The 12,208-nt window shown below is 41.3% G+C and overlaps 1 protein-coding gene across 6 annotated transcripts in view; it reads left to right on the top strand.

The window, feature by feature from the left end:
• The window catches only part of SLK (STE20 like kinase), a 71,981-nt gene that overhangs the window by 39,688 nt on the left and 20,085 nt on the right, over positions 1–12,208 (top strand). For all 6 annotated transcript variants that reach the window (XM_065552543.1, XM_065552542.1, XM_065552546.1 and 3 more), the window contains 5 exons: positions 823–904; positions 2,124–2,252; positions 4,685–6,133; positions 8,859–8,989; positions 9,311–9,434. In XM_065552543.1, the coding sequence (XP_065408615.1) occupies positions 823–904; positions 2,124–2,252; positions 4,685–6,133; positions 8,859–8,989; positions 9,311–9,434 (1,915 nt within the window). The remainder of the gene's footprint in view (positions 1–822; positions 905–2,123; positions 2,253–4,684; positions 6,134–8,858; positions 8,990–9,310; positions 9,435–12,208) is intronic.

The raw sequence follows: 12,208 nt of genomic DNA, 5'->3' as shown, positions 1-12,208 counted from the left end.
GTACATAAAGATTTTTAACTACCCTTTTTTAAAAAATGTGATATAGAGAAAAAAATCATGAGGAGGATGATCTGCTTAAAAAAAGAGAAATGTTGAAGAATCCTCTTGAGGATTTCATACCGAGAATATACGTTGTTTGAAAAGCGTATGTCATTGCCCACTCAGTCATGACAACAGATTGTTTTCAAATGGTTAGTGCAAAATATTACTAGGTGAATTTGCAGTTAGGAAGCATTTAAAACCAAGAACCATAAAATAAAACCTTTCTTTAAAATGGAACTTGATTAGAAAAAATGCCACTCGGGGACTAAAAAAGAACAACAGAAAGGTTAAGTTTGCACTTCACACTGCAAAATAATGTATAAACGGGTGTTGAATCAAGCCATATCACTTTACACAAAACAATGCGACAGATAAAGCAGTGGTTTTTAATATAGTCTAGATTATAAAACTTTATTAAGAGATGTTACAAGGTAAGCAATGTGCTACTTTCACTTTTAAACATTTATTAGATTGGCTATCAGAAGATCAATATGCAGAACCTCATGGGCGTTTCGACTGTAAAACTCATTGGGTTAAATTCATATCCCTGGTATAACTCCATTGATTTCATTCGAGTTATGCCAGTGATTGTAACCAATTAAGGGGAAACTGTTTGGGTTTTGGTTTTATCCATTCTCTTGCCTCTCTTGCCTTGTTTTGAATGGGATGGTGAGCAATTGTAATGCAGTCATAAATGGGAAATTGAAAAGAATGTGTCACTATGCAGTTTGTGCAGGAGGAAAGGTAAAGTGGCAATCACTTCTTTGTTTTCTTCTGCAGGTCTTCAGATTTTAAAGATTTTCTAAAGAAATGTTTGGAAAAGAATGTAGATGCCAGATGGAATACTGCTCAGCTTCTGCAGGTAAGAAGAGTTAGCTGCCAATAGGGCTATAGTACTTGGGTTTAATACATCTATTTAGAATCAAGACACTGCTACTCTGAAGTTCTGAATAATTCAAAATTAGATATACTTAATCTGTATTTAACATTATGGGGCAGATCCTTAGCTGGTATAAATCAATGGAGAGACACCAGCTTACACCAGGTGGAAATCTGGCCTACTATTTGTAAATTTTTATATGAAAATAATTCTTGTGTGCATCTATTTATGTTAATTCAGTGCTTCTCCCCCCAGAAAAAAAAAAAAAAAAACTAGCACTGGAAGGGACCTTGAAAGGTCATTGAGTCCGGCCCTCTGTCTTCACTGGCAGGACCAAGTACTAATTTTGCCCCAATCCCTAAGTGGCCCCCTCAAGGATTGAACTCACAACCCTGGGTTTAGCAGGCCAATGCTCAAACCAGTGAGCTATTCCTCCTCCTAATGTGTAAAGTAGTTGTGTTTATATAAGCACTTGATTGCTGACAGATGTTTTAAAAGCTTTAGTCTTCCATCTGCTATAATGCTGTCACTGCAAAAGAGCTAACAGGAATAGATCTGACTAGATAAATTTGATTCTGTTTAACGTCAGTGCATGTTTACTTGTATCCAAAATACTTTTGACATATGCTGAAAGGCTTTAAGAAGCAGGACCAAACAGAGAGAGAATAGTTTATGCAGAAAGAATATGAAGACAAGTAGTTGTTTTTTCTAAAGGAAAAATACAGAAGAAATTGATTGTCTCACAAATCTTTGGTCTAAAGGCAGCATTGTATTTTTCTAGATTAAGTACTTTTAGATAGTAAATAGAAAATTTATTGGGTGGAAGTTCAGGCATGGAATAAAAAAAATAATGAAGAAGAAAAGCAACCTTTTAAAAACTCTACTTTTGTTCTTTGGGTTGTTAAGGTCAGTATAACTTTTTAAAAATTATTTGATGAGCTATCTGTACTTTTGATGAGTTTATTAAACAAATCTCCACATAAATATTTAGATATTGATGTTTTAGATTTTAAAACTTCTAATTTAAAAAATCTACATTAATAAAAAAGGGTATTGGGTAAGTATTACAGTTTAATCCCTTTAATATCTGGGTATAATAGAGACCAAGATATAACCCTAAAAGAATTGCTACTTTTATTCCATTGTTATCAAAAATGAAATGACTGTTTATTTTAAAAGCCAATTTTTTTTTTTTTACAAGCATCCGTTTGTTACTGTCACTTCTAATAAACCAGTCAGAGAGTTGATTGCAGAGGCAAAGGCTGAAGTTACAGAAGAAGTTGAAGATGGTAAAGATGAAGATGAAGAGGAGGAAACAGAAAATTCTCTGGTCAGTTAAAGTATAAATTTATAGATATATATGGGTGCTTATTTTAATTACATTTTGTCTACGAAAAACTTTCTGGCACGCTAATTATTTTTGCAACATTTTTAATTTGTACTAAAAATGAATGTTTTTTTGTTTTTTTTCCCCCCAAGTATAGCATGCCTTCAGTGCAAAATACAGAAGTCAGAATTTATAAAAGTCAGATGATCTTAATCTTCTTCAGGACAGAATAATAAAGAATATTATGTGCATGAATGGTTGTTATGTGTGTACATGTGGATATGTAAGGCGAGAAGGTTGCTTAAACCAGGAGTGGACAAACTGTGGCTCGTGAGCTGAAGCCCCACGCCCTGTCGGGTGCCTCCCATGGGGCTGAAGCCCCAAGCCCCGGCAGGTACGCCCCAGCTCTCGAATTTCTGAAGATGGCCATATGCAACTTAGAGGGTCAGTAAGTTTGGCCACCTCTGGTTTAAACAGTCAAAGACTTTTTGTAAAATAATACACAAATATTTAAATTCAGTCAAATATGTAAATGTATTAATGTGTAAGTGAACTGTGTATTTGGTATAATAACTAACTCTTGTATGGGTGAAGGTATGATATTTATGTTCTAAATTAAGTTTCCTGTGCATTTATAACTCGACTATTTTAAAAAAAAAACAAAAATCTGTCTACAGGACAAACTCTGTAGTGGAGTTAGTTTGTGAGAAATTTAGATTTATAAGGATACTTCTGCCCGTCAAATTCAGTCTCTTACAGGGAGATGAAACCATAGCTTTAGTACGATAATATGCTAATATCTTGTGAATAAAATAGATTCATTTACATTATTTATATGTATCCTATTTAAAAACACATTTGACTTTCAATATACTGAGATTCTAAAATACTTTCATATTTAGAATTATTTTAGATGCATTTTAGCACAAAGAGTGTGTTACTACATGCTTTCTTAGGCAAAAAACTCTCATTGAGGTTTGCCTTAGTAGAAAGAGCAGGATCAGGCCAATATTTGATACAGTAGCTAGGCATAATTTACATAACATTTTAAATTATATACTGTAATCTCCTAATGGCAAATTGTAACAGTTTCATTCACAGATTATGGGGTTCTAGTAGTAAATATAGACAAAGATGTATCATTATCGCTCCAAAAAGTGAAAGAATAATTATGATTTGAGATAATGGTTCATTAATATATTTGTCTGTATCTGTCTTTGTAGAAATATAATAAATATTAATTCACAGTCTAGCAACAACAATTGCTAGAGTTATGTTCACATAATTGTTTTGATTATAACTTCTTGTTACCATCCATTCATAGCTGCTAAAAACTTTTACCTTTTTAACTAAAATTTCTCATGCTTGGTCTCTGCCTGAAGGTGAACTTTTGAAGTGCGTGTAAAAATTGTTCAGCCATTTTTGAGTGAGAAGAGGTTAAAAAAAATACACTTGTCCAATTTTTATATCTATATACTGTTATTATAATATAATATAGCTATATATTTAAAAAACAAAGAAAATGTTACAACCTTCTTAAATATTTGCAAGTTAAAATTTGCATGGAAATAACCCTCCTGGAGACGTAGTGCCATTGTTGAAAAGAAATTGTTTTTTTTCACATGTGAGTGGAACAAAGCTGGCTACAAAGCAAAAAACCTATTCAGATGTATTGCTGCTAATTAATTGGGACCTCTGGGATGAGATCCTCATCCTCACTCCAGCCTTATTATTCTAAGTAAAAGGGCCATGAAAGCCCCACTTCTGGCTATGGGAGGATTTCCCTGGTACAGGCACGGTGAAAACAGCCATGAGACTGCTTTCTGACTATCCCCTCACAAGCCCTGGCAAAGGGAACGTACTGGGGGCATCTTGGGGCAGCACTCAGATTTGTGGGCAATGCTGTGGTCCATAGGGCAGCCTGGGGAAGCTGTGGTAACTTAGACGTGCCCCCAGGTGGGTTTAATTTATGCTCAGGTCCTCTCCAGTCCCTTGAGTAGCCCAGGATCATGGGGGGCAAAAAGGTGGCATAAGGCCAAGATTTTTTGTTGTGCCTCTTAGATGTGCACACAGAATCTCACCTCTGTGGCCAGAAGAACCATACAGGGTGTAAAGTGGTGGAGGAAGGGCTTATGAGGACTTTACAAGGTGTGTGGGTGCTGAGGCAAAGGATGTCCAGTGTCCCTCAGGGACTGAGAAAGGGCTCCTGTGAAATTGTAAATTGGTCAAAAGGTCTTTTATACAGATGTAATAGTTCTGTGATTATGTTTTGTCAAATAGTTTGAGATAATGGAATTTATTTTTCCTGGAAACCAAGCTACATACGTGTAGTGTCTTTTCATATACATATCTCTCTCTGCACAAAATTTTTGTATAATTGTTTTCTACATAAATTAGAAAATAGTAATTTTTTTCTTTTTTAAATTCATTTTTAGCAATTACCAACAAACAAGCGTGCCTCCTCTGACCTTAGTATTGCCAGCTCTGAAGAAGATAAACTTTCCCAGAATGCCTCGATTCTGGAATCTGTTTCTGAGAAAACAGAAAATAATGCTGCTGAGGAAAAGAACATCAGTGTATTTCCAGATGATAAAACAACTGCTAATGAACCCAAGACAATTAAAGATGTGGAAGTTATTGACAGTGTGTCTGATACCTCTCCTGGAGATATTGTAAATGTGCAGAATGGGTCAGTATTAGTTGAGGAAGATGAGCCAGAGAAAACATCAGGAGTTGAAAAGAATACTGGAAAAGCAGAAGTAGTAAATGAAGACACTGGATCACAGACAGAAATAAAAGAAGTTGATACAGTGACAATGTTAGAAACAAATGATAAACATAGTCTGAAAACAGAGGAAAGAAGTGCCATAGAAAATGAAGAGACAGATGAAAATAAACTGAAAATAGCACCTGAAATTGAAGATGCCAGTATTCAAACTACAGAAGTGATATCTAAAGAGACTGGAGAGAAAGAGGAGAAAGAAAGTGGAACAGATAGCCAGGAAAATAAGAATGAAGGAACAACGATAGAACAAATTACAGAGCAAAAGGATGATGGTAAATCTGAAGAAGTTCAGAAAGATGAGATGACAGGCAGCACTAATGAAACTCTGGTTAAAGGTGCAGAGAAAATGGCTGACACAGAGCAGGAGCCAATAAAAAATGGAGCTGACAATGCTCAAGAGACAGGCAGCAGTAGTGGAGATAAAATACCCGGGACAGTCCAGAAGCTAATGGAAAGTAGAACTGAGCATGTTCACAAGACAAGCAGCTTTGAAGAATCTCAGATTAAAAGTGGAGATAAAGTGACTGATACAGATCAGAAATTAGTTGAAAGTGAAAATGAAGATGTTCATAAGACAATCAGCATAGAGGAAACTGAGGTCAAGGATTCAGGAAAAGTGGGTGATATAGACCAGAAGCCAATACAGAGCAAGACTGAGAATATTCATGAAACAAATAGCACTGAGGAAATTCAAGTCGAAAGTGTGAGTAAAGTGATTGAGCCTGACCAGAATTCAGAAACAAACGAACCTGAGGATACCCATGAGAACAACATTCAGATAAATGCAGAACATTCAGAAGTTCCGTGTGATGCACCACTTAAGAACAAGCTTCAAGATCCTGCAGCTGAACAACCTAATGGTTCTGAACTCACTCCAATACCCATTATTAGTGTTAGCACCGAAGAAAATGAGGAAAAAGTTAAAATGGGTAATCAAGCCAGTGCTGAAACATTACAGCAGCTAGAACCCGAGACACTAAAGGAAAATGATACAGAATCAGGCACTGGTTCCACAACTGATAATAATAGCATTGATTTGAACTTGTCCATCTCTAGCTTCCTCACTAAAAACAAGGACACTGGATCAATATCTTTACAAGTAAGTGTAGACAATTAGTTATAATTTTTTATGTAAAATCTTATATAGTAGCACCCTAAGACTTTCTTGGGGAGTTAATAATGCCGAGAAAATCAACCAATCAGAAACTAGCATAGTAATACTGAATCTGTACATTTATAGGAACCATTTTGCTAGGATTGAAGGTTGCAAATAGTCAAATACCAGTTGCATCTAAAACTGTTTTCAAAAAAAATATTGGAGTACATGGAATAGTGTTGTAACTCTGTGTACATGTGATTAGGCAGCAATTGCAAAGGGCCACAAAACTGCCACACATTTCCCTAAATCGTTGTAAAACTATGTTCCAAAATCTAAACTATCAGATCAAAAAATTGTTAATCATTACAGTTGTGAAGATAACCTTCAAAATGTGAACCAATATATTGAGACAGGAAATTCCAAAGAGCCGAAAACTACAGGATGTTTAAGAGAAAGATTTGTCTTGTGGTTAAGGCTTGGGACTAGAACTCAAGATTTCAAGTTCAATTCCTGGCTTTACACATAATTCCTGTTGACCTGGGGTAAATCCCTTAACCTTTTCCTGTCATAGCTCAGTCTTCTCCATGTATAACTTCTCTCTAACCCATTGTTTGTCCTGACTATTTAGACCAGCGTTTTTCAAAGTTAGGGTCACGACCCAATACTGGGTTGCAGCATGTAAGGCACTGGGTCGCTCTGGTCAGCACCGCCAACTGGGACATTAAAAGTCCCGTCGGCGGTGCTGTCCAGCTAAGGCAGGCTAGTGCCTACCTGTTCCGACACTGCGCTGCACCCCAGAAGCGGCCAACAGCAGGTTTGCCTCAAAGGCAGGGGGGCCACGGGGCTCCACGCACTGCCCCCGCCCCGAGCACCAGCTCCGCACTCCCATTGACTGGTTCCCAACCAATGGGAGCTTGGGGGGCGGAGCCTGCGGGCAAGAGCCGTGCAGAGCTGGACCTGCTGCTGGCCGCTTCAGGCGCAGCGCGGTCTGCGGCGCCAGGACAGGCGGGAAGCCTGCCTCTGCACCCTGGCTGCACCGCTGATTGGGAGCTGCCAGAGGTAAGTCCGCAACCTAACCCCATGCCCCAATCTCCAGCCCTGAGTCCCCCCCCCAAACTTTGAACTCCTTCCTCCACCCCAAGCCCTTCATCCCTGGCCTTAACCCAGAGCCTGCAGCCCCACCCAGAGCCCTGACCCCCTCCTGCAGCCCAACCGCCTGCCCCAGCCCAGAGCCCCCTCCTACACCCTGAACCCCTCATTCCGGGCCCCACCCCGCAGCCCTCACCCCCACAGCCCAACCCTATGCCCCAGCCCTGAGCCCCTCCCACAGCCCAAACCCCTCATCCCCAGCTCTGTTGGGTCACGGGCATCAACAGTTTTCTTCAACTGGGTCCCCAGAAAAAAAGTTTGAAAACCACTGATTTAGACTGCAAGATCATCAGGATAGCAATTGTATATTCAGGCTTTTCTACAACAGAAGGTGCTTTACCTATTTTGGTATGAATGCAGTTATGCCAGTATAACTGCTTATAGCAATATATCTCATTCCTATTCAGCAAGAGGAACATAAGGCACATTTATACCCGTATAACAGTATCCATGGTATTGGTTTAAAAAAAAAAATCTACTCCCTTTTATCTCAATGAAGTCATAATTTTGGTACTGTGTAGTAAAGTGTAATAAAATAGTAATAAAAAGCTAGGAACTTGTTAGTCATGTGGTACTTGAAGTCATGAGGTATTGCTGAATTGAAAGGAGAATTTAATAGATTAATAAAATTGGAAAGTTAATGAAGCACTGTCAAGGCGAGGAATCTGGCAGTAATGTTTGACATTTGATCACCTCACTGATTCACATTAGAAGCAGGTCTTTGGTAAAATTTTCAAGCTGTGTTCAACAAACACTTAATGGCCAGAGGACTAAGCCTAAGGACAAAAGGCTGGTGGGAGTTGCCACCAAGGTCTAGAGAGGCATTGTCTGCGGAGATTCTCACTCCTCTCCCCTGATGCTACTGTCAGTAACTGAAGGGGAGAGTATTGGGATTCCTACCAGAGGTGTTGGCCATGGATACTGCCCTTGAGCTCCTTCTTTCATATCCACTACTGGCTTGTAAGTGTCTGACAAATGTGAAACCCTGGTTAAGGGATGAGAACAATTTGCTCTCTCTTTCTCTTCTCCACTCAGGAGCCTCTCCTACTCTACCCCAACGTGTTGTAAGGAAGGGGTCTGCTATATTGCTCCTCCCCGACCAACAATTTGTGTCCCCTTTTCCCATTACCTGCCTCTGTTTTTGCTGATAAGTTTCCCAGGCAGAAATATAGGGTGAAATCAGCAAATCTTTATTCAGTTTCACTGCCACTTTTCAGAATCCTGGGGACATCTGTGAAAATGTCTAGTCTAGATGAATTCAAGGCAATAGAACTGTTTTCAGACTCAGGAAGATAACCCTGCATCAGTTCATGTTGGAAGATTTAAAAAATTGTCTAGATAAATGGCAACTTAATTTATAGGAAATAATAATAGCTTAATTTCCCCCTTTGCTGGCTAAGAAAAGTTTAACTTCTTGGCACCAGTAAGAGGACTTTTCAAGCTCTTGTAACTTGAGGACAATTTACTTTGCTGTATTGTATGCAGTTGCTCTCTATTTAGAAACTCAGTAATTTAATATATCAGATGTAAAAAAGTGTTATTTAGTTGAACACAGAATAACAACATTTTCATTCAGGAAACTAGAAGACACAAGAAAACATTGAAGAAAACTCGCAAATTTGTTGTTGACGGAGTAGAAGTGAGTGTGACAACTTCAAAAATAGTTACAGAAAATGATTCAAAAAGTGAAGAATTGAGATTTCTTCGGTGAGTAAAAAATCTCTAAATGACTTTGGAGACTTTTGGTATTCCTTTTCCTTCCTGAATAACACAGGAAGAATCTTTAATGCGAGAGCGCTCTGGGGTTTGTTTTTATAGTGCATTGGGATTAAATTTAGATTTTCTTGTTAGCAGAAGGAAAAACTGTTTATTTTAAAATAATGATACAAAAATCCAAGTCTAATCTTACATTTCTTTTTTAAAACTGGTATTATTGAGCCCAAATTGTTGATTTTTTTTTTTAATTATTTTTATCTTTATTCACTTCCTCTCTTCTTTTGCCCCACCAACACTACTGCTCATTATCAGACGTCAAGAGCTGCGGGAGCTAAGACTTCTTCAAAAAGAAGAGCAGAGAGCTCAACAGCAGCTCAGTAATAAACTACTACAACAACGAGAACAGATGTTCAGACGCTTTGAACAGGAAATGATGGTAAGTTTGAGTATTTATTTATTGCACCTACATGATATAAGGCAGCTTTTTATTGAGTGAATTTAGTGCTCTTAAAAGATGCCATATTGATGGAGTAGGTGAACATGGGTAGCAACAGTCTAGGCTTTTCCTGCTGAGGGTACTTCTCTGTCGTTCAGTGTTCATGTTTATTCAGTCCTTGTTCTCTCTACTTAGAGAGGTTTTGACAGGTAGTCTTGTTGATCTTCCAAACTAATCAAAATGCTCGGAAATAGTGCCTCCTAGTCAGCAGAGGGTGATAAAACCAGTTTTTGGGAGGATATCTTCCCCACTCCATTAATTGGTTTGCTCATTCACATACTTCAGTTGTTTTTGTCTCTAGCAAGTGGAGGAACATTTCCTTTACCAGATGTCTGGTTAGTCTGGGCTAAAGCAAAAAGACTAGGCCAGAGATATTCACCAATGTACATCTGCCTCTGCAGCATGCACTCAAGACCCCAAGAGTATGCAAGCCCCCTCCCTAGCAGCAGGTCAGCCCTTTCGGGAGTGCAGTATGACAAGTTCTACAGGAGCTCTAGGGCCTGGAATTGCTGGTAATGCTAAGTCCTCACACAACCAAAAATTGGAGGATACTTTTGCTTGAATTGTGTGGGAAATGCTAGTTGTGAGGTATCTCAGGAGAGGACCAGCAAGGTAGAAAGCCTATCCTCAGGGAATACCTAGCATGTCCTACCTCCTCTGAGGGCACTGCCTTTGGTTTCCCAAAAGATCCTCTTCTCTGGGACCCTCCAGGAATTTCTCTCCTGCTTCTTGGTCCAGAGAGAAGGAACCTTGGCAGCAACAAGCAGGTGCAGTCCTATCCCTGACCATCTCCAAATCAACTCCAGTCAGTACTGGGCTCTCCTTCAGCCCAGTTCCTGAGTGACTCATCAGAGGAATGAAATAACAGCTGTTAGCGCCCTCTGATCCAGGAGAGTGACTGCAGAAGGTATTCAAATGGTCACTCCAATAATGAAGGTCCTCTAGTCCCCAGGTCCTTCAAAGCTTACTCCAAAGGGAATTCTGCACCAAAAAATTTTAAAATTTTGCACACAATATTTTAAAATTCTGCAAATTATATTTATTAAATTAATGTGGAGGCTCCAGCCTGGCATTGGGGAGCACAAGCCACTGGCTGCACAAAGGTGGGAGGTCACTGTGTAACTTCCTCCCTGGGACACAGACTCCGCGGCGAGCCTGCACCCAATCCTGACACAGCGCAAGGTCTGGGCCTGCCACAGAAACACCCCAGGGTCCTGCCTCTCTGTATGGGCAGGCAAGCTTAGCAAGGTAGGATCCAAGTGTGGAGGGGCTTAATGTGGGGGGATCCAGGTGTGGAATGAGAGGCTTCTGTGTGGGGCAATCTGGGTGCAGGCGGCTCAGTGGGGGATCCAGTTGCAGGGGGGATCTAGATGCACAGGGGCTTGTTGGGGGATTCTGGGTGCAATGGTAATGGGACTCTGCAGGGGGGTGCAGGTGAAGGTGGTTGGGCCTCAGCGGCGGGGGAGGAGTCTAGGTGTGGGGGGGGATAGAGCTCGGCCTCAGCGGCGGGGGAGGAGTCTAGGTGTGGGGGGGGATAGAGCTCGGCCTCAGCGGCGGGGGAGGAGTCTAGGTGTGGGGGATTCAGTGGGTGGTCCAGATGCTGGGGGAGTGGGGCTCAGTGGGGTGGGGATCCAGATGCAGCTGGTTGGAGCTTGGTGGGGTGGGGATCCGGGTGGCTTGTCGGGGTGGTCCAGGTGCAGGGGGAGTGGGGCTCATCGGGCAAGTTCTGAGTGCGGGGGCGCTGAGGCTTGGTGGGAGGGTCTGGGTATGGGGGGGTCTGGATGCACGGGGTTGGGTGAGTGGGGGAGCAGTTCCATGTACAGGAATCCCTCCCCCTGCAGCTGAAGAGCAATGGGTGCAGGAAGCAGTGGGGTGGTGGGAGTTGGCAGAGCCTGCAGCTGGGGGAGAAATCTGGGGGTGGGTCTGATCCGACCCCGGATGCCATGCAGGGGAAGAGGAAGTCCCGTCCTCCCCAGCCCAGCCGGGACTAGCAGCTGAGCCTGGCACAGGGTAGGAGCCACCAGCCAGGTCTTTCCCAGTCCTGCTTCCTGCCCCACAGTGATTTGCCTCTCTGACGGCTGCCCTGGGCACCCAAAACATACTGCTGGGGAGGGTCACATGACATCTCTTTTGGTTTCCCTTTGCTTCCCAGTCAGAAAGTCATTTTTCTGCGGGGAAGCAAAGAAATCTGCAGGAGACATAAATTCTGCACAGGCGCAGTGGCACAGAATTCCCCCAGGAGTAAAAGCTGCTTCTGTGGGGAATCAAAGGAATTCGCCCCATCATATATGCACCAGATTAGCTTTTCCCCCACTACATCTAAATCTTCCTTTGCAACACATCAAAGTAGGCTTGCAGGCAGCCAGAACAGAAGAAGCAAAAAGGATTCCCTTTCCCACAGGCAACTCCCCCTACCCCTACAAGCATGAGCATGCTCCAGCTTCCTTAAGAAGATAAGTAGCTCCTCCTCCTGCCTCCTACATAGCAGGTCATAGGCCAAGGTAATAGTCACCTTGTAAATACTTACAATAAGATAGATAGCACAGGCCCCCTGCTAGACACACACGATGTTTTGACCTGGAGCTGCTAAATATCCTGTGCTATGCCTCCCATCCTCGCTCTCTCTCATTTTATGCACTTCCATATAAATTATTTCCAGCTTAATGTACTGGCTTTTGGTATGATTTGAGAAGTATTGCCCTGCTGTGGCTGAC

The sequence above is a fragment of the Chrysemys picta genome, chromosome 7, assembly GCF_011386835.1.
Source record: "Chrysemys picta bellii isolate R12L10 chromosome 7, ASM1138683v2, whole genome shotgun sequence".
Lineage (NCBI taxonomy): Eukaryota > Metazoa > Chordata > Testudines > Emydidae > Chrysemys > Chrysemys picta.
Note: the sequence above shows the minus strand (reverse complement) of the source record. Positions and strands in the feature narration are given on the sequence as shown.